The 25,444-nt window shown below is 41.2% G+C and overlaps 1 protein-coding gene across 1 annotated transcript; it reads right to left on the bottom strand.

Moving 5' to 3' along the window:
- Positions 1-1,889: 1,889 nt before the first annotated feature.
- On the bottom strand, positions 1,890-20,611 carry LOC120021224 (complement component C6-like). The gene is made up of 19 exons (XM_038964889.1): positions 20,473-20,611; positions 20,307-20,342; positions 18,684-18,884; positions 10,081-10,237; positions 9,844-9,985; positions 9,599-9,740; positions 9,258-9,402; positions 8,955-9,164; positions 8,432-8,672; positions 8,201-8,323; positions 7,869-8,035; positions 7,442-7,667; positions 7,025-7,193; positions 4,486-4,600; positions 3,758-3,890; positions 3,378-3,572; positions 3,120-3,207; positions 2,667-2,908; positions 1,890-2,461 (listed from the first exon to the last, which is right to left on the bottom strand). Exons 3-19 carry the CDS (start codon positions 18,827-18,829, stop codon positions 2,277-2,279), a joined length of 2,826 nt encoding a protein of 941 aa, XP_038820817.1. The 5' UTR covers positions 18,830-18,884; positions 20,307-20,342; positions 20,473-20,611; the 3' UTR covers positions 1,890-2,276.
- Between the last annotated feature and the right edge of the window lie 4,833 nt (positions 20,612-25,444).

Raw genomic sequence — 25,444 nt, 5'->3', positions numbered from 1 at the left:
ATTTCATCTATCTGCATTGCATGGCAAATATCAGCAAGGCAAGCTTACAAAATTGTACATTCAATTTGCAGTAAATGCTTTAGCTAGCTAGATTCTTTAACGTAAACTCACCCCATTCCGTACAAATGTGCGCAACCGCAACATTCAAACGAGGCTACAAAGAAAACTAATGGGACTGTAGCGACTGTGTTGACTTCAAAATCGGGGGTGTGAACTAGGTTTCTATTCAAGCGTTGATCGACATGGTAATGGCTCTATAGTATTGGAGAAAAGTTTAAAAAACGGACCCTCCGTTACATCTAGACGTGTCATGTCGTAACGTACAGCACGCATAAAGCAACTATTTCTGTCTTACAATCTCTCTCCACCAGGTGTAGCACTTCTCTCATCCTTTAAAAACAAGAAATGGACAGTGACGGGGGTAACGGGGGGATACCTAGTCATTTTTTGCGTCTTCATTGCATGCGATCATCATTCTCAAAGCCGCTGTTTACTTCTAAGATCACTTTAGCACCGCCCTAAAAACCCAATTCAAATTCGACACAAACCTTCAAATAGGTATGTAATGACACATTATATAAACTCTTTATAGTGTTTTATTTACATTTTAGAGGCGATAAGGTGATAAATTGGACAGCAATTTTCCCACACAATATCTCTCCTTCTCACCATCACGCATTAGTTTCGCTTCCCCACCCACCATTTTTAAAAAGACCCGACGGGGCTCATTGCCTGCTTGAATTATACAGAAACGGGCAGAGTTTAGGTCATGTCATTTATTCTGTTGGAAAGGGGAGAAATTGTGCTTTACAATGGTATTGACATTACAGTTTATCTGGAAGTATTACATTTTGGGGCGCTAAAATAAGGGCAATTGTACGGACCAAGGCGATGTACGAGTTTACGTGAGTTTACGTTACATCCACTGTCACAAGACGAAAGCCTGGTTGGCTGGTTGTTTCAGGATTCCCTAAAACAACACACATAAAGCTAGCCAGCTAGCTGGCTAATGTTAGCAAGTCAGCTAGCTTGCTAAATCGCGATTTTCGTAAATGTAACTTCATGAGAAAAGAATATGCATAATTGTTTGTCTCTACATTAACATTAACATATTCCTGTCAACTGTACATTTTTCGTATGATTCGTTATGACGTTATAATCACTTACATTTGCTTCCATCCTAGTATTTTTGTCAGCCATCTTTGCTGAAAAAAAGTCTCCAGCCTTGGGTCACATAGGGTCAAATTCGTCATGGGAACCACTCGATATGATTGGTCATCGCCCAGCGGTTGCCGCTGGTGATTTGCATAAAGTTGGGAAAAGTGTATATTTTTCACCGCACCACCCACAGGTCCCCGCTTCTCATTGCTTTCCTTCCATTGAAATGAATGGGAAGCAGTGTTTCACCGCACGGCATCTTGTGCTAGTGTATCATGCCCATTTTACGGAGATTCTGGAGCGGTCCCTGAGACAGGGTTTTCCACCATCTACAAAACACCAAATGATGGAATTTCTCATTGAAGAATGGTGTCCCTCCAATAGAGTTCCAGAACCTATGTTAATGCGCATTGAAGCTGTTCTGGTGGCCCAACACCCTATTTGTAACGATGTATGCTGAGAGTCAGGAAGCAAGTTCAGGGAGTGAATACAGTTAATAAATAAATAAATGAACAAAACAAGAACCACAAACAGCGCACCAACATGAAACAGCAACAATGACGACTGGGGAAGAAACCAAAGGGAGTGACATATAAAGGGCAGGTAATCAAGGAGGTGATGGAGTCCAGGTGAGTGTTATTATGCACGAGACGATGGTGACAGGTGTGCGCCCCAACGAGCAGCCTGGTGACCTAGAGGCCGGAGAGGGAACACACGTGACACTATTAAGACACTGTGTTCGTGTTTCCTTTATTTTGGTGGTTACATGTAGTTGCAAGTTGTTGTAAATAAAATAATATTGGATAAAAAAAGATTTGTTTTTGTTAATTTCATTTAAACACCACATTTTGCCAAAATATATTTGATTTCATAAAAACACATAAGCAAATAGTCATAAAAGGACATAAAAAAATACATACAAGTACAAAATAACCTGCAAAGAAGTTAACTTCAAGCTAGATTATTAACAAATTAAGTTGAACAAAGCTGCAATTCAAACAGGACAAAAATCAGCTCCTTCAGAACATCAGTCTTTACAGTTAAATTGTGCTGTATGGTATAATGGAGAGGGAGAGAGTGATAGAATACAGGAAGAGGAAAGCTACAGTAGGACCTGGTTATGTGGACTCTTCACACAGGCCTTCGTTGAGAATCTCAAACTCCATCTTTCTACACTTGATGGCAGCCATGAAACACAGATTCACACTCCTCTTGCTCTGGGTCTTCAGCAGCTTCACACAGAACATGTGTTCTCCCTCCTTAGGACAGTCCCGGGGAACTTTACACATACATTGTTTGGACTCTGATTGCACAAAGACAAAAGGGAAAGAGCACAGGTATATGAAATTATTTAGCTATGTTGAAACCCTATGGACACATTCATCCTTGAAACATAATTAATTGTTTTGCATGTAAACTAGTTAACTTTTTGCAGATTAGGTTATTTCAGCTGAAGTGGTCAAGTGCCATCTAAATCTGAGAGGGAATCTGTGGTCAGTCAGTCATACCGGTGCAGCTCTCCCACTCGTAGCAGGTGTCAGAGTCGCAGGGCTCCTGGACTGAGCTCTTGGCAGCCATGCTGATCCTGAACTTGGCCCAGTCCAGGCTGACCACATCCTCGTCACACGGGCCCACATTCATGAAGAAGAGCTGGTCACCATGGCAACGGCCCGAGTGGAAACCACAGTAAGACATCATCACACCACTGCCAACTTCAGCATTGAAGATGCAGAACTCAGCTTTGTATGGGCTGCAATACACACACATAGGTGGAGCACACACAGATGTGGAAGTCATTAGTCAGTCCATGAAGAGGACACATCTAGATGAACAGACTGATTCGGGAACCAAATTATTATGGTGGCCTTCAGATGCATGTGATTAGCTAACGTTAAAAGGCAATTAATAGTCCATTAATATTGAATTGTTCATGACTTAATTATGTAGGTAAAAGTGCTCACAGGCATGTCTCACGTGCCACGCAGATACATTTGGATCCAATGTGCCTCTCTCCTCTCCCACATTGATTGTCAGGAACAAATGGCTTATCTGGACAGACACATTGACAGGACAAACATCCAATTACGTAATTGAATTATATTGTCAATCATGTGATCTCCACTTGATAGTCAAAAAACTCTATGAGGACTTTAAAAGGATGCCAACTTTCCACCAACATCCCTCTAATGTTTCTTCAAAGTCCCTTTGAGACAGACTACCTATTTTGCAGTGCAGGTCTTTAGGAAGTGGAGGCTCCCAGGTTAGACTCTTGGCACAGGTGTAGAAGCCCTGTTCTGACGGAACCATGCCTCTCTCCGTGCAGTCAAGTCCCACGGAGTGGTCCACCTTGTACTCCTTCTTGGAGGGGTACAGAGTCATACCCTCAGGCACGGCAGGCGGGGAGCAGACCTTCCCTAAGATGGAGGACAAATACTCAACAAGAATGGTTTGACATGAAAAAAAATGAAAAATGATGCTATTGTATTGGCAAAACATGGATTCCAAAGTCTGTCCATACAAAAGAGGTTTGGTATGGACAGAGTGTTATGCCTTCTGTCCGCATTCTATGCAGGGATTGTTCCTAAGAGGACAGACTTACTGATGCACATCCCTGTGGGCGGGGTCCAGGTCCCATCAGGGCGACAGTTGATGAACTGGTAACCTTCCATTTCAAACCCTGTGAAGCACAGGAACTCCTCCATGTCGCCAAACTCATAGTAACGCTTATCTTTCTGACATTGAGAAGACAGAGAGAGAGACTAAACCTTCCATCATAAAGCCCTAACCTGCAGAGAGATGAACCTAGAGAAGAGGCCCCTCAGCCAGCTGGTTCTGGGGCTCTGTTAAAAAGTCCATTAGACCCAACCAAATCATGAGGGAAAGAATTCATTCCAAAAACTGAAAACATTGGAATGCCATCTGTCCCTAAACAGAGAGTACACAGTGGCAGAATATCTGACCACTGTGACTGACCCAAAACTAAGAAAAGCTATTTGCACATTTTTACAACACTGTAGTTAACAATATAACATGTCAAACGTTTCTTTGAAAATGTTTGTGTGTGTAATGTTTACTGTTAATTTATGATTGTTTATTTCACTTTCTTTGGCAATGTAATTGTTTACCATGCCAATAAAGCCCCTGAGAGAGAGAGACTAAATAAAGAAGAAGAAGAAGATGGTAATAAGGGTATAAACAAGTAAAGGTCACTAAGACTGTGACATCACTGAGAGCTGGCCCAGAGCCTTCGGAAATATCACTCTTTCAGAGATCTTTAGTGAGCTCTGTCAGCTTTGTTAGCAGCTAGCGTTGTTAGGTTGTGTCTACCCTGAGGTGACTGTTGGCAGGACGCTTGGGTCTTGGACAGCCCTCCACGCCGGGAGGCAAGCCCTCCGCCCGCCCCTCTGTGGCAAAGTCCTCATCATTAACACATACATTTTGCCTGCGGAGAAAAGACAGACCAACAGAAAATCAGAAACACACTCAGGTATAAAAATCAACAGTACGTTTTTATCTAGAAGACCAACACTCTTCCTGATCGATTCTATTTTACTGGAGTGGTATGTACAGGTAACTGCCAAAATAAAGGAAACACTAACATAAAGTGTATTGATGAACACTGGAACCACACCTGCTTTCAATATACACTGGGTATACCAAACATTAGGAACACCTTTCTAATATTGAGTTGCACCCTGCCTTTTTTCCCTCAAAACAGCCTCAATTCGTCGGGGCATGGATTCTACAAGTTGCCGAAAGCATTCCACGGGGATGCTGGTCCATGTTGACTCCAATGCTTCCCACAGGTGTCAAGTTGGCTGGATGTCCTTTGGGTGGTGAATAATTTTGATACACACGGGAAACTGTTGAGCGTGAAATACCCAGCAGCATTGCAGTTCTTGACACAAACCGGTGCGCCTAGAACCTACTACCAAATCAAACAACTAGACTTTACCGTGAAATGCTTACTTACAAACCCTTAGCTAACAGTGCAGTTCAAGAAGAAAATATTTACCAATTAGACTAAAATAAAAAGTAAGAATAAAAGTAACACAACAAGAATAACGAGGCTATATACAGGGGGGACTGGTACCGAGTCAGTGTGCAGGGGTAGAGGCTAGTTGAGGTTATCTGTACATGTAGGTGGGGGCGAAGTGACTATGCATAGGTAACAAACAAACAGTGAGTGTACAAAAGGGAGGGGGGTGGGGGGGTCAATGTAAATTGTCCGGTGGCGATTTTATGAATTGTTCGGCAGTCTTATGACTTGGGGGTACAAGCTGTTGAGGAGCCTTTTGGTCCTAGACTTGGTGCTCCAGTATCGCTTGCCGTGCGGTAGCAGAGAAAACAGTCTATAACTTGGGTGACTGGAGTCTCTGACTATTTTATGGGATTTCCTCTGACACCACCTATTATATAGGTCCTGGATGGCAGGAAGCTTGGCCCCAGTGATGTATTGGGCTGTTCGCACTACCCTCTGTAGCTCCTAACGGTCAGATGCCGAGCAGTTGCCATACCAGGCGGTGATGCAACCAGTCAGGATGCTCCCGATGGTGCAGCTGTAGAACCTTTTGAGAATCTGGGCACCCATGCCAAATCTTTTCAGTCTCCTGATGGGGAAAAGGTTTTGTTGTGCCCTCTTCACGACTGTCTTGGTATGTTTGGACCATGATAGTTCATTGGTGATGTGGACACCAAGGAACTTGAAACTCTTGACCCGCTCCACTACAGCCCCGTTGATGTTAATGGAGGCCTGTTCGGCCCGCCTTTTCCTGTAGTCCACAATCAGCTCCTTTGTCTTGCTCACATTGAGGGAGAGGTTGTTGTCCTGGCACAATACTGCCAGTTCTCTGACCTCCTCCCTATAGGCCGTCTCGTCGTTGTCGGTGATCAGGCCTACCACTGTTGTGTCATCAGAAAACTTAATGATGGTGTTGGAGTCGTGTTTGGCCACGCAGTCGAAGGTGAACAGGGAATACAGGAGGGGACTAAGTACACACCCCTGAGGAGCCCCAGTGTTAAGGATCAGCGTGGCAGATGTGTTGTTGCATACTCTTACCACCTGGCCCGTCAGAAAGAACAGATACAAGGTGCAGAGGGAGGTGTTTAGTCCCAGAGTCCTTAGCTTAGTGATGAGCTTCGTGGGCACTATGGTGTTGAACGCTGAGCTGTAGTCAATGAACAGCATTCTCACATAGGTGTTCCTTTTGTCCCAGTGAGAAAGGGCAGTGTGGAGTACGATTGAGGTTGCATCATCTGTGGATCTGTTGGGGCGGTATGCGAATTGGAGTGGGTCTAGGGTGTCCGGGAGGATGCTGTTGATGTGCGCCATGACCAGCCTTTCGAAGCACTTCATGGCTACCGACATGAGTGCCACGGGGCGGTATTCATTTAGGCAGGTTACCTTCGCTTCCTCGGGCACAGGGACTTTGGTGGTCTGCTTGAAACATGTAGGCATTACAGACTCCGTCAGGGAGAGATTGAAAATGTCAGTGAAGACACCTGACAGTTGGTCCGCGCATGCTTTGAGTACATGTCCTGGTAATCCGTCTGGCCCAGCGCCTTTGTGAATGTTGACCTGTTTAAAGGTTTTGTTCACATCGGCTACCAAGAGTGTTCATATCGGCTACCAAGAGCGTTATCACACCGTCATTCAGCTCTCGTGCATGCTTCAGTGTTGCTTGCCTCTAAGCGAGCATAAAAGTGATTTAGCTCGTCTGGTGATTCGCGTCACTGGGCAGCTCGCGTCCATACCCCGTTCAAAGGAACTTAAATCTTTTGTCTTGCCCATTCTCCCTCTGAATGTCACAAATACACAATCCATATCTCAATTGTCTCAAGGCTTAAACATGTCAGTCTCTCTTACTCTTGGAAGATGGAGATGAAGCATCCCTCCTCCTGTCTGACCGGTCCCTGGCAGAGTTTGCCCCCCCTCAGGGGAGCGGGGTTGTTGCACTCTCTGGTGCGATGTCTCTTCAGGGATGCATCACAGGCACTCCATGTCCCCCAGCAGCTCCAGTAACCATCAACTGCCTCTGAGGAAACCACACAGCAAACCACACTCAGACCTGCCTGGTGTTTACAGACCAGAAGCCAAACCACATTCAGCACTGTTTGGTGTGTACTAATCACCAGGAGTCAAACCACATTCAGCAGTGTCTGGTGTCAGTCAAACATACTGAGCACTGTCAAATGACTGTGCAATACACAACAGGGACTATGCATAATCCTCATCCTGTATAAAAATGTGTATATCAATTAGTGAGTGGGTGCTGCTGTGTACCTGAGGTGTAGTCTTGCGCCCGTTGCTCACAGTTGGGCCCGTAGGTGCCCGTCTGGCAGATGCACTGACAGTCTGTGCCAGAGAGGATGGCACGGGCATTGTTAGGGCAGGGGGCACACTTGCAGGAGTCAAAGTCCTCCAGGTACTCCACCAGAGCTCTGGTCAGATGCCTTCTTTTTGTGGCAGCACATGGGATCCCCTTGACCAGATTGATGATGGGCAACAGCTGGAGACAGATAGGAAGGAGACCAATTTCTCACAGGAAGTGACATGTTTTATGTCTTAGGAAAGAGCTGTAATAAACAGAAAGTATCTCAAAAAGATGGTATGGATTCACTATATCACAGCCAAACATACACAATCAGTGAATTAACTGGATTCATTGTTTCCATCCTATTTCATTATATTCCATGGAGGGAGTTCTGACCTCATAATCCACAACAGCAGGGTTGTCTATGAGTGAATTGGCCCAGTTCTTATAAGTGGTGCTGTCAGGAGCAGCCCCTTTATTCTCCCAGGCCAGGGCTGCAGCCTCTCCGGTCCTGCCTCCGCGCACCATGGAGAAAGACTTTTCTGACGACTGCACGAAAGAGCCTGACCAACACAGAAGTAACAGTAAATGGTGAAAAGCCAGTTCTCAACAAAACTATTGAGATAGATACTTAATGAAACTGAACAAGTGAAAAGTCAAGACGACTAGAGCAAGGTGGTCTATCTTGAATGTTAAATTTGTATGTAACGGTAATTAGAAAAACCAACCTTCGTGTTTTTGAGTCATTGTATTGTCGGAGCATCTTACAACATTTGAACTTCGCGAGTATATTATTATATTCATGCTCGACTCAGACTTTAGGCATCCTTTGGTATGCTCTTCTGTTAAACCTGTGACAATGAAACACAAAAAAATTAACAATTTATGAAATCAGAGAGAACAATGCACTGGCAGTGGGTATTGTGCCTCCTTTTGACTACAAGGTTGTGCTCTCGTACCACTGTTCTTAAGCTCCAGTCTGCTGTATTGGTAAAGCAGATCATAGTGTCCCCCTAAGGTCCCGGAGGCAAAGTAGTGGGTCCCAAAGTGCTTGAAGATCTCCCTGTAGAGAGCGTAGTTGTACTCCAGAGGCAGGCTGGTCAGAAACTGTAAGAAGGGCTCTGTCAGGTACAGGTCTGAATCCTTCACCCTGAATCTGGATACAGGTAACACCTGGTGCACTCGGAAGAACTGGGAGTCCTGCAGAATAGGGTGAGATTACATTTTCATAACGTCAGTGTTACTTTCCCAGCTTTGAAACGCAGTGATTGTATGCCTGCCTCACAGTAAATGCAAGTCATACTGCTTGGATAGAGGGTATGGTAATGTTATCTTAGATCTGTGATTGAGGGAAACCTCTACTTCAAGGTCTACCACTACGTTGCAATACTGTGATCAGGGTGTTTATTTTTGTGTGTGTGATTGCATGCATGTAAGTGATTGTGAATATGTGAGAGTGCATATACTATAGATGCAGCTTGCCGTCTTCTTTGAAGCTGAAATAGCCTGCTTGAAGTTGCCTGTGTTGGACTGGTGGTGGCTTCTGGAACCAAAGAAGAAGATCGGGACCCAGATGAAACTAGAGTCACCACTGGAGGTACTACTGCTGGTAGAGACTGGTGGGGAGGCCAGGTTGATGGTCTCACTGTAGACTGGCTGGGGTTCCTGTTTAAAGTCATCTGGGATCTCGACCTGTGGAAGCAGAACCACAACTAGATCTGATCCCAGACCAGTCAAACATGGGGAAATAGAATAAGATGAGATCTCTATGCAGTAGTACTATACCTTGATCTCAAAGCTTTCTACATTGGCTGGGACGCGGTAGTACAGCCTGTAGCTGCTGCCTCTGCTCTTGTTCAAGTTGCAGGTGTCCCCCATGAACATGTTATCCAGTACCGCCCCCCTCATATCCTCTGCCATGGCATCAAACCTGAAACAGGAAAGTAACACAAGCCAGCAGCATTAACCCTGAAGTTACGTTACTTTTCTTAAAATCACAGGATACGTATCAAGAAATTACATGAAGCAGTCCTGCTCTGTATTCACTGACTACTGCTAAACATCTATTATGACATTGACCACTGCTCCAGGCAATGTCTTATGCTGGCCTTTGACCTTTAACCTACCCGTTTCCTATGAGGTCAGCTCCAGGGACCACTCTCTTCTCAACAGGACACACTATTTTGAATTCATCACAGTTCTTCTCATCTGAGTTGTCCCCACAGTCGTTCTGTTTATTGCATGTTAGTTTGGAGCTGATACAGCGACCTGCGACAAGGGGAAATGTACATGAGCAGAGTTTTGTTTAAATGTGCATATGCAGTATTTTGTCTATACTGTATATGTAGTAGGTGAATATGTGACTGTTTACCATTGCCACACTGAAACTCTTTGCAGTTGAGTGTTTCCATCTTGCACTCTGTTGATGGGTAACACGCTCTGTCTTCTGTCAGAACAGCATCGCACTCCACGCCTCCAAACTGGGAAGGCCTTAGCAGTGACCGAGTCCTTAACTACAACATCAGAAAACTGGTCAGAGACAGACGGTGGAAGTGTGTACGTGTATTTCTGTCTGTGTGTCTCTGTGTGTGTATATTCTTTCACTTGCCTGTTTTTTGGCACACGGGGAGCACCCGGACCAGTTGGCCCAATCAGTGAGTTGACAGTGGATGAAGCAGGCCTGGACATTACATGCCCGACTCTCATGCTTCTGACACAGCTGCTCACAACTATTCTTCCAGTAATAGTCATCATATTGGATACTCCTGCAGAGGAGGGAATTGTGAAAACACAGAAAGTCGTATTCTATTGTATTTCAAAAGAGGTTTGTTTAAAACTGAGATGGTCATGAAAACACTGAACAAACGCAAAAGGAGCTTTTGGCCAACTGACCTCAAAATGATATGCATTAATCCTAAATTACATACAGTAAAATATCCTTCCTTTATGTCAATTATGGGGCTTGTGAAGCAAGAATCCCACTTTAAATATTTGACATACTTCTGACTTATTATAGTAAAAAAATAACAATAGTCAATGTCTGCGGCCCCGCGGAAATCTAGTTCACATAATACCAAAATCACCATAAAAAATGAATCACTTTAAGCTAGAGATATCTGGTTCTTTGCATGGGCTGCGTCTCAATCCACTACATCCCCTGATGTCGCCCTTCAGGATCTGCAGGGCTCGTCTGAAGTCAGTACATCTAATCTACCAACTTCTGTCTGTATCGTCTGAACCGTTTGGCCTACACACTAACTTAACCCCTCGGTGGAAACTTGAGTCTCTCACGAACACGTACAGTTGAAGTCGGAAGTTTACATACACCTTAGCCAAATCATTTAAACTCAGTTTTTCACAATTCCTGACAATTAATCCTAGTAAAAATTCCCTGTTTTATGTCAGTTAGGATCACCACTTTATTTTAAGAATGTGAAATGTCAGAATAATAGTAGAGAGAATGATTTATTTCAGCTTTTATTTCTTTCATCACATTCCCAATGGGTCAGAAGTTTACATACACTCAATTAATATTTGGTAGCATTGCCTATAAATTGTTTAACTTGGGTCAAACGTTTCGGGTAGCCTTCCACAAGCTTCCAACAATAAGTTATGTGAATTTTGGCCCATTCCTCCTGACAGAGCTGGTGTAACTGAGTCAGGTTTGTAGGCATCCTTGCTCGCACACGCTTTTTCAGTTCTGCCCACAAATCTTCCATGGGATTGAGGTCAGGGCTTTGTGATGACCACTCCAATACCTTGACTTTGTTGTCCTTAAGCCATTTTGCCACAACTTTGGAAGTATGCTTGGGGTCATTGTCCATTTGGAAGACCCATTTGCGACCAAGCTTTAACTTCCTGACTGATGTCTTGAGTTGTTGCTTCAATATTTCTACATAATTTTCATTCCTCATGATGCCATCTCTTTTGAGAAGTACACCAGTCCTCCCTGCAGCAAAGCACCCCCACAACATGATGCTGCCACCCCTGTGCTTCACGGTTGGGATGGTGTTCTTCAGCTTGCAAGCCTCCCCCTTTTTCCTCCAAACGTAACAATGGTCATTATTGCCAAACAGTTCTATTTTTGTTTCATCAGACAAGAGGACATTTCTCCAAAAAGTATGATCTTTGTTCCCATGTGCAGTTGCAAACCGTAGTCTGGCTTTTTTATGGCGGTTTTGGAGCAGTGGCTTCTTCCTTGCTGAGCGGCCTCTCAGGTTATGTCGATATAGGACTCGTTTACTGTGGATATTGATACTTTTGTACCTGTTTCCTCCAGCATCTTCACAAGGTCCTTTGCTGTTGTTCTGGGATTGATTAGCAATTTTCGCACCAGAGTATGTTTATCTCTAGGAGACAGAACGTGTCTCCTTCCTGAGCGGTTTGACGGCTGCGAGGTCCCATGGTGTTTATACTTGCGTGCTATTGTTTGTACAGATGAACGTGGTACCTTCAGGCGTTTGGAAATTGCTCCCAAGGATGAACCAGACGTGGAGATCTACAATGTTTTTTCTGAGGTCTTGGCTGATTTATTTTGATTTCCCCATGATGTCAAGCAAAGAGGCACTGAGTTTGAAGGTAGGCCTTGAAATACATCCACAGGTACATCTCCAATTGACGCAAATTATGTCAATTGGCCTGTCAAAAGCTTCTAAAGCCATGACATCATTTTCTGGAATTTTCCAAGCTGTTTAAAGGCACAGTCAACTTAGTGTATGTAAACTTCTGACCCACTGTAAATGTGATACAGTGAATTATAAGTTAAATAATCTGTCTGTAAACAATTGTTGGAAAAATTACTTGCGTCATGCACAAAGTAGATGTCCTAACCGACTTGCCAAAACTATAGCTTGTTAAAACTTCTTATAGCTGAGATCCCGTTAACGGGATCGACTTGACAACAGCCAGTGAAAGTGCAGGGCGCCAAATTCAAAACAACAGAAATCTCAAAATTAAGATTCCTCAGACATACAAGTATTTTACACCATTTTAAAGATAAACTTGTTGTAAATCCAGCCACAGTGTCCGATTTCAAAAAGGCTTTACGACAAAAGCACACCAAACGATTATGTTAGGTCAGTACCTAGTCACAGAAAAACACAGCCATATTTCAGCCAAAGAGAGGAGTCACAAAAAGCAGAAATAGAGATAAAATGAATCACTAACCTTTGATGATCTTCATCAGATGACACTCATAGGACTTCATGTTACACAATACATGTATGTTTTGTTCGATAAAGTTCATATTATATCCAACAATCTTAGCTTACATTGGCGCGTTATGTTCAGTAATGTTTTGCCTCCAAAACATTCGGTGATTTTGCAGAGAGCCACATCAATTTATAGAAATACTCATAATAAACATTGATAAAAGATACAAGTATTATACATGGAACTTTAGATAAACCTCTCCTTAATGCAACCGCTGTGTCAGATTTTTTAAAAATTTTACGGAAAAAGCACACCAGGCTATAATCTGAGTACAGCGCTCAAAGCCCAAACAAGCCATAAAGATATCCACCATGTTGTGGAGTCAACAGATGTCAGAATAGCATTATAAATATTCACTTACCTTTGATCTTCATCAGAATGCACTCCCAGGAATCCCAGTTCCACAATAAATGTTTGTTTTGTTCGATAACGTCCATAATTTATGTCCAAATACCTCCTTTTTGTTCGTGCGTTTAGTTCCAAAATCCAAATTGATGACGCGCAGGTAAGACGAAAAGTCCCAAAATTCCATTACAGTTCGTAGAAACATGTCAAACGATGTATAGAATCAATCTTTAGGATGTTTTTAACATAAATCTTCAATAATGTTTCAACCGGAGAATTCCTTTGTCTTCAGAAATGCGATGGAACGCAGGTCGATCTCACGGGAGCGCGCGTGACCAGCTCATGCCAGACACCTGACTCAAAGAGCTCTCCTTCCCTCATTCTTCACAGAAGAAGCATCAAACAAGGTTCTAAAGACTGTTGACATCTAGTGGAAGCCTTAGGAAGTGCAATATGACCCCAAGACACTGTATATTGGATAGGCAAACCTACAAACCTCAGATTTCCCACTTCCTGGTTGGATTTTTTCTCAGGTTTTTGCCTGCCATATGAGTTCTGTTATACTCACAGACAGTTTTAGAAACTTCAGAGTGTTTTCTATCCAAATCTACTAATAATATGCATATCTTAGCTTCTTGGACTGAGTAGCAAGCAGTTTACTCTGGGCACCTTATTCATCCAAGCTACTCAATACTGCCCCCAGCCATAAGAAGTTTAACAAAGACATTTGAGGAGTGGTTGAAAAACTAGTTTTAATGACTCCAACCTAAGTGTATGTAAACTTCCGATTTCAACTGTATATATAGACAGGTGTGTTCCTTTCCAAATCATGTCAAAACAATTACATTTACCACAGGTAGATTCCAATCAAGTTGTAGAAACATCTCAAGGTTGATCAATGGAAACAGTATGCAGCTGAGCTCAATTTCGAGTCTCATATGAAATGGTCTGAATAATTCGGTATTCTTTGTTTTTTATTTTTAATACATTTGCAAAAATTTCTAAAAACCTGTTTTCGCTTTGTCATTATAGGGTATTGTGCTTAGATTGATGATGATTTTTTTAGAAGGGGTCTGAATACTTTCCGAATGCACTGTATGTTATCTGGCTATGCACCATGCTATAGGCTTGTTCATTTAGCAGACAAGAAATGCTTATAAGTGCCTTTGCCATTATTTTACATTATATGATTTTATAGTAGCAATAATTTAAATGAATTTAGCTGAATAAAATAGAAAGAATATTTTTTTCCATTCCCGGAACGAGAGTGCCCATATGAACGCTATGATGAGCGTGAAAGTGATCATTTGAAACAGGTTCTATCTATATGCTATATTTAAAGTTATTTGGCAACTTAAGTTGTGAATGTTGCACACCATAGAATGCCTTATAAATGAAGATATATGGGCTGCATCATGACTAGGCTATCGATGATTTGAGAAAGTCGGAAAAAAAACAGCTTGTACTTTATTCCTTGCTGCACACGTTGTTCTCTCCTCAAGTGATCACATTTTCACCCATCAGACTATTCTCAATTTAAATGTAATCTTATCTTTACTAATATGTACAATTTGTTTAGATTTAGAATGGCCCATTAGCAAATGTACTGGAAAAGGGGCAAGAGAAAAAAGACATGTCATCCTTTTGCAATGGAGGCCACTTTCCCGCAGGGTTCGTTTCACTCATGTCCGGCATGTTGGTAGGCTACTCCAGGTATTTTACAGATGTGAGGTGATATTCCGCCCAAACTCTGTATGCCATGGTCTCTCCAACCCTGTTCCTGCAGCTATCCACTGCTTAATTTGGGAAACTAAATGAAAATTGTTCGTGAACATCGATAGTAACATGTTTTCACAGCAAAACATATTTCATTAAAACGGTTGACAGCCCCTCTCTCTGCTTTCTGGAGAAAAGAATGAAGGAGAGAGGGGAGGATCTGGAAATACATGGTGGTGAGATATTCTGTAGCTAAAGGCAATGTGTCAGCCTATTAATCATGAAAATATATTTTAAAAGCCCTATTACTAGGCTATTTAAAATCAAATACAAAAGTCTTATAATTGTAGGCTAATTCTGAATTTGTTATTAGATGGGACTTGCTAAACTGTAAATTTTCATCATACTCTGATTTTTTATAAATATTATTATTATTGTTGTTATTTAACACGCTACTCCTCTTAAACCGTTTAAACCTTGTGTTGTCTTAAGGGTTAAAAATGACCTGCCACTGTGTTTAACAGCAGAGAAACCCCCCTAAATTATCTTTCTTCAACTTGAAATTTGATTACTTTTCCTAGAATGACCCCAACATTAGAAAAAGTGAAACATCGCCTTTGTTCATATTTCCATGAAAGCTGTACACCACCAGGGCACAAAGATTGTATTTTTGACCCGGCAGTTATAAAATCATTTACACACCACAACAACCACAAAGACACACTACTGATTGAACTCAGCCAGCAGCTCCTGAAGAGGAAGATCACCATGGTTGGCACAGTTAGAAAGAACAAGCCTAAACCCCCCCCTGCACTCCTCGCAACAAGGGAGAGAGAGGCCTTCTCATCAAATTTTGCCTTCACCCCACCACCACTCTAGTGTCTTACCTCCCAAAGAGGAGCACGAATGTGGTCCTCCTGAGCACACTGCACAAAATGGCTGAGATCAGTGATCGTGAGGACAGGAAGCCAGCCATCATCCTGGTCTATAACCACAGCAAAAGAGGCGTGGACAACCTGGACAAGGTGATTGGAACTTACAGCTGCAGGAGGATGACTGCCAGCTGGCTCATGGTCATCTTCTATAACATCATTGATGTGTCCTCATAAAATGCCTTCGTGATATGGAACAAAATCAACCCTACCTGGATGCCTGATAAGCGTAACAAGAGGAGGGTGTTCCTGGAGCAGCTGGGAAAGGCACTTGTAACACCACACATTCAAAGAAGGGAGCGCCTCCCCCACACAGCAGCCTCTGCAGCGCTTGTGAAAGCTGTTCAGGGGGCTGAATCTTGTCCTGATCCACCTGAGGTTGCAGCTGGGGCAAGCAAGAGGAGGAGATGCCAATTCTTCCCCCCAAAGAAGGACTGTATAACAAATACTATGTGCTGAACATATGAGAAATACATCTGCAAAGTCCATGCACACACACTTGCATACTCTCCTAGATGTGCTAATTAGAGCTGATTGATTTATGGATCTTTTGTCCTCTGAAGAATGTCTAGTGGTGAACTGGAGCGTGGTAGAATGGATACTCTGTCCGTCCTCTCCTAGCCCACGTTTAGCGGGTGGAGAGGGTATCACTTCTTTAGTGAATAAGAGTTCAAAGTTCATACCAAGTTGCCATACTTTTAAGCTCATGCTATATTCTGGCTGGTATAGTCGAAATTCATCCTTTCGGCATGTGGATCGTCATCTTCACGTTGAAATTCGATGCTAATTTCATTAGGTTCTTGTCGTTCAACCAGAGCTCACGCTGAGGTTGGCTTAGTTCTGTAGGTGATCTTTGTCCTTTCAACGTGGGGACCGCAAGTCCGCACGTCCTTGGAACAGGAAGTTGAATTTTCGTCAACGGGTTTATATAGTGGTGAAAGAAGGGCGTGTTTCATAGTTTACAACCACTGTCTGTTCACTTGGGCGGGGCCTCTGAGTGAGCAGAGTTTCTCTATGACAAACCGTTCTCTCATTTAAGAAGCTAAAATTAAATGTAATCTTTTCACAAATAGTTTCATATGTAAACATTTAAATTGCACAACAATTCCATGTGAATCTGATAACTAGAATGTGTAGATTTTCCAAGATACAGTTAATGTCGTCCTATCATCAGTAATCATGTCTCAGACGTCAAATGATCTGAGATCGGATTTACAAGTTGGTTGGATTACCGAAATATGGTTCCGTTTCCCACCTTTTGATGTTACCAGACTCTCTATGTTAACAAAGGCTTTACAAGAGTCAACTCTATAGTAGAGAGAGTAGAGAGAGAGAGAAAAGGGGAAAGGTATTTATGGGGTCATAAACCTCCCCCATCAAGCCAACGTCATGACAGTGTGCATACATATGCATATACTGTAATACCCACCAACTATAATTGTAACTCTTGAACCGTTCAAGCAAGAGACACCAAACTAACTTTCACATGTTCAGGCTGCCCATTCATCTCAACCAACCAATCAATCAATCAATATTTTAGTCGACTTACTTTTTCAACTATTGGGCTCCCGAGTGACGCAGTGGTCTAAGGCACTACATCTCAGCGCTAGAGGCGTCATTACAGACCCTGGTTCGATCCTGGGCTATAACACAACCGGCCGTGATCGGGAGTCCCATAGGGCGGCACACAATTGGCCCAGCATCGTCCGGATTAGGGGAGGGGTTGGCCGCGGTAGGCCGTCATTGTAAAATAATAGTTTGTTCTTAACTGACTTGCCTAGTAAAATAAAGGTTAAATAAAAAATAAAAACAGTCACCACCATTACTCTTGCAGACACTATCACTCTATACCATTTCAAAACCATACATACTTTAAAATAAGCTAGCAAGCACACCACATTTTCTTCAGGAAATGTACTTTTCACTGTTAGTCTAAATAGTTTATTTATTAGATATAACTACAACTAGCTATCAGTAGGTCTACATACAAACCTATTGTACACAGTTCTTCAACTACCACAAAAATACTTTTAAAAAGCTGTAATCACTAGATGCACCATCATATTTCTCACCCCAAATAGCCTAAAACTTTCTAATCATTACATCGTCATTCAACTGTTGTTAGGTTAGATTACTCGCTGTTAGGTTAGATTACTCGTTGGATATTACTGCACTGTTGGAACTAGAAGCACAAGCATTTCACTACACTCGCATTAACATCTGCTAACCATGTGTATGTGACAAATAAAATTGGATTTGATTTGAACTAAAATTAAACTTAAGTTACACTGAACGTTTTACAAAAGTAAATCATGCATCTATTTATCTGAAACCCACAGCATTAATGATTCAGAGTTGCTTTGCTAAGAGTGTTGTGCACATAATCCTGCCTATTATTCCCATTTTATGACAGAATATCGCATTGTCATACAGATGTAGGATCTTAATTTGATTATTCTTTTGTTGCAGAGAATTTTCCTGCACAGCAGAAAAAGCAAACTTGTATTGTAACCAAGGTTTAAAAAGGATTCTAAAGTTTGTAATTTCCACTTAAAATGTAATTATTTGCCTCAATGAAAAATGTATCAACCCCTACAAAAAATGTCCATTAATTACAAACCACATAATAATTCACATTTCCTGTTGCTGCACAATTATTTTCCTGCTGTAGCAAACTGGCTCAAATTAATGTATGTCTTCTTTCAGTGTTCAAACGCATCAACTGTAGTTTATACATTTTTGTGATCTAAATTCCCAACAATCCAAAGTAATAAGGTTTATATAGTAGTATATCAAAGTAATCAGACCAATTATTTTACAAAATGTTACTTTGACTATACAGTATGCAACTACTTTACTTTAAATAGTACAGTAAAACATTTCAGCTTCTTCCACTACCATAAAAATACTTGGACAGAGATAAAGCAAGCCCCACAACTTTACTTCATGTAAAGTTACCATTTAGTTCTGTGCTATCTCTCTGCCTATACTAAGTTGTGTATTTTACCTGCGGCGCTCCTGGGTCCCGTAGTTGCAGGTTCTGGTGCAGGTGGACCATGAGCTCCAGGCGTAGTGGTCACAGAAGCAGCCCAGGCTGACCGTAACTGAACCCAGGACATGCAGCAGTACCAGGAGACTGTTGGTACGGTCCATGGAGAAGGATGGTCCAGGAACAGCTCACACTCTGGTCAGGACACTTCTGAAAGAACTGGATGGAGAAAGATAAGGAGGTGGACGAGGAAATAGATAGTTGAGCAGGATTTACATCCAGGCACACTCAATGAAATCCATGCACTTCATCCCACATGATACCAGAGGTGGGACCAAGTCACTATTATTCGAGTCACAAGCAAGTCTCAAGTCACAAGGTCAGTCTCAAGTCGAGTCCCAAGTAGAACGGGTCGAGTCTCGAGTCAAGTGCAAGTTGTGCATTCTAACAGCAAGTTAGAATGCACAAGTCACAAGTTTTTTCAAATAAGGTAAAAATTATCTATACATGCAATGACTTGTTCAACTACAAATCGTTGTCTATTTATTGAGGCTACCAGACAACCCTTTTCATTATTTTGTCTACAAAATGTAATTGATGATGTAATTGTAAAATAGGGTCCTTGTAGCAGTCGTAAGGGCGTGACATCAGCAGAAGGCAAGGCAGGTTGACGTGCTCAGAGTGTACATTTATTTACAGGTCTTGGTGATCCAATGGTGAAAGCTTCATATCATACAAAATATACAAGTAGATTGACCAAATATACATGGGCCCAAAAGAAATAGCCTCTGTATCAGGCTTAACCTGTCCTATGTGGGTTGAATGCTGTAAGAACAGAATAAACAATTAATAAAAGTCCCATGATGGTAGTGACTACCCATTACGGCTTATCACATGTTAATCATCATTTATTCACATTATTTTATTTTCATAAAATATTTGTTTAGTTTGATGACTTCATTATTTCTTTCCAAGTCATCCTCTCATAGAGCTGCTGCCTATGCTGTCTGACAAAATCACTATTTTAGTAGTTCTTCAAAGTAAATAAGGCATACTTTTATGACTGCTGAATACCAACTATCAATCGCTTATATCATGTATTTTCAGGTAGTGATAACTAGCAAAGCATTTGCTTTCTATCCCTCTTGACTGCAAGTTCTCTCTTCTATCCGTCTCCATGTCTGTTCCACACAGACCGGACAAGTAAACTGGCACGCAGTGGATTATGTTCATTATTGTTAATTGCCACGTTTTCTGCGCTAAACTATGTACAATATTGGCCTGTTGTAAAATAAAACTGCCTATTGCATTGCACAGTTCGGGGCTTGATCCTATTTATCTCTACAGAACCTGTGCATCCAGCTCACAGAAAAAAAACGAACAATATGGAATTCAAATAATTTGGTCAATTCGTTCTTTAAAAAATGAAAATAACAGAAATGTTGGTTAATTGCTCAGCACTAGTCCAAGTCATATGACTCGAGTCCGCATCTGCATGATACTATAATAGAATTTAGGCATCAAAGGTTAAATTCCTCCTCATATATAATCCATAGTTTTGCAAAACTACGCGGTCTAGATACTGTCCCCTTCCAGATAACAAACAGATTGTCAATACAATTCAAACAAATTCTGACTCACCACAGTGTTGACTCCTCGGCCACTAGATCCTGAGCTCTGCAAGAGTGTGTGTGCATGTGAGTATGTTTATGTTCAATAGCTTGAGGGGAACTACTTCATATACCCCCCTAAATGATCTCCCAAGGGAATCGGACTGTGAAAACGATTGGTTATTTGACTTGCCTACCTCTTAAACAGGAAACCCCCTTCCTGTAACAGCCACGAACCCAGCCTAGAATATACACCAAAAAGACTGAAGGCTAAGCAATGACAACACAAAGTTCAAAGTTCTGAATCTCAAGTCTTCCAAACCCTCCTTTCGCAACCCTCCATCCTGTCCTGTTACTGGAAAAAGTGTCTGGAAATGTCAGATTCCGGTAATGTTCACCAGCTGTAAGTCCTCTCTACAACTCCTTGTAACCCTTTCCTGCAGTCAATGACTTCAAGCGCCCTCTTTGGCCTCATGGGTGGAATGTTATTAAAAGCTCTTAAGGGTCACATTTTTTGTTGACAAAAATCTGGTGTTTCTATGTCAAACAGTTTTGATATATTTCAGTGTTCTGTGATGTATATAAAGTGTAATATTGGAATGCAACCTCAAAATTGAATACATTTTAACTCTATATATTTTTAAGCCCATAACCATGTGTGTACTTTTGTTTCAATGTAGATTTGTTTAAGACTACCAACAATCACTTTGTGTGAGACTGATTTAGCCCACTGCAGCAAAAGGTTAACTCTCCCCCTATTGACACCCCACCCTTTAACATAGTCCTAGAAAGAGTGTCGAAAGAGAGAGGTCATGAATCAGACACTGCATTCCTGTAACCCTGATAAAACTGAAAAGGGTTTCATGCTGTGATGAAGTTTATAGCTCTGTAAGTATCCACTATTTCTCTCCATCATTGCCCAGATGACAAAATACAACACTTTACTATAGAATACTACAGTACTGTAGAATATACTGTAGAATACTAAAATACACACTGTAGTATCCCTTGATAATGTGTAGTACATACTATAGCATTTTGTAGTATACTGTAGAATACTATAGTAAATACTACAGTATTATCCACACAAAAAACACTGACGTAAATACTACAGTAATGTCAGCAAAAACACGACAGTCTGCAAATACACAAGTTTTTTTAACTATAGTAAATACTACAGTATTTAATTTGCATATACCTGCCCATTTCTGTCCACCATATCCCAATTTGTGCCACCCATAAGTGAGAAATCTACGTGCCAAGTATAGACCATACTGTATACTGTGTTCCCTACAGGTTATAGAAAGAGCAGAAGCTGTGAACTATCCATTTAGACCCCAGTCCTACCTACCTAAAGGTTATCGAAAATGAGCTCTTTTTGTATTTCTCCAGTAGGTTTAATCAAGGAGAAAGCCTCCACTTCTATGTCAAATATATTCAAACTAAACTACTATAGTAAATACTATAGAAATGTCTGCAAAAATACTACAGTAAATACTACAGTATACTACAGTCTGCAAAAACACTACAGTAAATACTACAGTATACTAAAGTACGCAAAAACACTACAGTAAATGGATCTTTCTATAAACTAGGGTAAGGGTGAGCATTCATTGTAGTGGACAACTGCTTGGAACTGTTACAAAGTCATTAATGAATCATTTGCAATTTGTGTCATGTGAATATATTAACATACAAAAGGGGAACATAGATACAGTTGAAATCAGAGTTTTAGATCTCCACAAGTCTGGTTCATCCTTTGGAGCAATTTCCAAACGCCTGAAGGTACCACGTTCATCTGTACAAACAATAGTACGCAAGTATAAACACCATGGGACCACGCAGCCGTCATACCGCTCAGGAAGGAGATGCATTCTGTCTCCTAGAGATTAACGTACTTTGGTGCAAAAACTGTAAATCAATCCCAGAACAAAAGCAAAGGACCCTGTGAAGATGCTGGAGGGATCAGGTAGAAAAGTATCTATATCCACAGTAAAACGAGTCCTATATCGACATAACCTAAAAGGCCGCTCAGCAAGGAAGAAGCCACTGCTCCAAAACCGTCATAAAAATGCCAGACTACGGTTTGCAACTGCACATGTGGACAAAGATTGTACTTTTTGGAGAAATGTCCTCTTGTCTGATGAAACAAAAATAGAACTGTTTGGCCATAATGACCATCGTTATGTTTGGAGGAAAAAGGGGGAGGCTTGCAAGCCGAAGAACACCATCCCAACCGTGAAGAACAGGGGTGGCAGCATCATGATGTGGGGGTGCTTTGCTGGAGGAATGGGCCAAAATTCACCCAACTTATTGTGGGAAGCTTGTGGAAGGCTACCCGAAACGTTTGACCCAAGTTAAACAATTTAAAGGCAATGCTACCAAATACTAATTGAGTGTATGTAAGCTTCTGACCCATTGGGAATGTGATGAAAGAAATAAAAGCTCAAATAAATCATTCTCTCTACTATTATTCTGACATTTCACATTCTTAAAATAAAGTGGTGATCCTAACTGACCTAAGACAGGGAATTTTTACTAGGATTAAATGTAAGGAATATTGTAAAACTGAGTTTTAATGTATTTGGCTAAGGTGTATGTAAACTTCCGACTTCAACAGTACATTCAATATAATTTATGCTTTGAATCCAAACCTATGTTTAAATCCTTTCTCATGCTTGGAGTCTTCACAGATTTGGCAAAAACTGTCACGAATATCACCGAAGGTGGCTCCCCTTCCTGTTCGGGTGGCGCTCGGCGGTCGTCGTCGCGGTCTACTAGCTGCCACCGATCCCTTTTTCCTTAACGTTTGTTTTTGTCTAATTGGTTTCACCTGTTCCTTGTTTGGTTTTTGGGGTGGGTACTATTTAAGTTCGTTTAGCCCGCTTGGGTTTGTGTGGGCTTGTTGTTATTTGTACGTAGGAGGTGTATTATTTATTTTGGGTTTTCGATGTCCGGTTTTTGTAACAGTGGTCTTTGGGTTGTGTTTGCGCCTGTGTTTTGGCTTCACCCATTTTTGTACCTGTTCCTGTTATCTGTGGACATTAAAGCGTTTTTTCACGTTAACTTCTGCTCTCTGCGCCTGACTCCACACCCATCATTCTCCTGACGTTACAAAAACATGTGACATAAAACACTACCTGTCTTTCCTTACATTTATGATACTGTTGTTTGTTGTTATATCATATACTAAGCATTTAACAAATGAATTACACATTGAACTTGATCCTATGAAATTTCTGGATATTGTTGTCAGATTCTTTTTTTGTCAAGAGATCTCGGAAGTGTACTTGTAACCTCGTAACATTTTGTATTTCCCTATGTTACGGTGTGAAAACAGTTTTTATGGGCACACATATCCAAAATAATGCACTGCATGTGATTGCAAAATCCAATGCTTCTAACATAAAGAGGAGCTTTAACATGATTAATAAAACAAAAATCAATACCGTCTTTAATTAAAGGGGTTCTTCAATAATTACTGCATAATAGTTGTTTGATGCGCGTTTGATGTCTAGCTGTTCAGCTACATGGGGACATTTTCTCTCAACATCAGCTGATTCACTAAAGGATAAAAAGCTTGTGTGATACCGCACACAATTTAACAACAGCCAAAGTGTGGGAATGAATGTTGATCTCGAAGATTGACAGAACATTTTGGAGTCGATGTTGTTACGGTGGTCAAGATAATTAGGTGGTCAAGATAATTAGCTTACATCATGTTAAGTCAAGAATCCTGAGGTAAGATTACGGTTCGTGTACATTTTGATCGAATGTTTTCCGAGTTAAAACGGAGCAATCGGGAACGTGAAAACGACCTGTTTATTCCTTGTTGAATAGAAATCTAAAAATTATATAAAACCAAAGCCCCTTTCCCTAGACACTTGTGGAGATCTGAGAGAATTGGACAGGTGTAAGCAATACCACCAAAATTCCATCAAGCCTATCAGAGGGTAAGGTGGAGCTCTCACCATGTCACCACCCATCAATCTCTCTCAGATCTCCGCAAGTGTCTAGACTGGGCAGTAGGGACTAGGGGTTGTTTCTCGACAGGCCATGGGTATTATGGTAGCTCAGTCAGTCAGCCTGGCACTGTCAAACATGTTTAATACTGTAGCTGTCAAATACTTGCTTCCTCTGTCCTTGGGAGAATCTCAATTGAATTTCCTTGATTCGTTGCTTCCTCTCTCCTCGTCTCCTTCTCAAAATTCATTGGATGAGAAGGTCAGAGGTCGCTCCCCTCTGTCTTTCCTTCATTCCTTTGTCCTCTAGAATGTCAGACTCACTCACTCACACTCACACACACACACTGCTTGAAGAGTTTGCTAATTTTAATGATTTTGTTATTATTATTGTCAACGTTTTTGTTGACAGAACCCATTGTATTATATTATTGCATTAAATTATTATATCAACTATTAAAAAATATAGAAATGCTGTTGAGTTATTCTGGAAGGTTTAGCATGGCTATAAATGATAGATTAGTTGACTAAAGCACAAACAGACCTGGCTACTAGGCATGACAAAGAAACAAGCAGTATACATGTTTCATGTGACATTTTGAATGACAACGATGTTTTGCAGTTGCTAGGAGTTATGGTCTCATTGTGCCTACCTAGACTCTTTTTCCTGTAACTACAGATGTGAAACTGCAAGAAAATCATATTTAAATATACGTACAGTATATCAAACCATTTTGAAATGTTTACCCTGATGTTACACATTGGCCACTTTATTTATAGAAAGACCCAAATACAACAGTATACTACTATCTGCAAAAATAGTACATGAATTATAGTATATACTACAGTTTTCTTTTACAACAGTATTTATAAATACTACAGTATACTACAGTAAACTACAGTAAACTACAGTAAACACGACAGTATTCACTGTCGTGTTTTAGCGGACTTTAGTCCACAAAAACACTATATTGAATACTACAGTAAAGTCCGCAAAAATGCTACAGTAAATAATATAATATTTACAGTACCTTCAGAAAGTATTCACTCCCCTTGACTTTTTCCACATTTTGTTGTGTTACAAAGTGGGATAAAAATCGATTTGTCATTTTTTTGTCTACAATGTTCACAAGATTCCACTTTGACATTATGGGGTATTGTGTCTAGGCCAGTGACATAAAATCTCAATTGAATCAATTTTAAATTC

The sequence above is a fragment of the Salvelinus namaycush genome, chromosome 26, assembly GCF_016432855.1.
Source record: "Salvelinus namaycush isolate Seneca chromosome 26, SaNama_1.0, whole genome shotgun sequence".
Classification (NCBI taxonomy): Eukaryota; Metazoa; Chordata; class Actinopteri; order Salmoniformes; family Salmonidae; genus Salvelinus; species Salvelinus namaycush.
Note: the sequence above shows the minus strand (reverse complement) of the source record. Positions and strands in the feature narration are given on the sequence as shown.

Bases quoted from the DNA above. Each gene is read 5' to 3' on its own strand.
- LOC120021224 (XM_038964889.1), bottom strand. From the start codon at position 18,829: ATGGACCGTACCAACAGTCTCCTGGTACTGCTGCATGTCCTGGGTTCA. The intron at 10,238-18,683 runs GTAAAATACACA...CCTCCTCTGCAG, and splicing joins GGGACCCAGGAGCGCCGCAG to GAGTATCCAATATGATGACT. The intron at 8,036-8,200 runs GTTGGTTTTTCT...TGTGTTGGTCAG, and splicing joins AATGACTCAAAAACACGAAG to GCTCTTTCGTGCAGTCGTCA.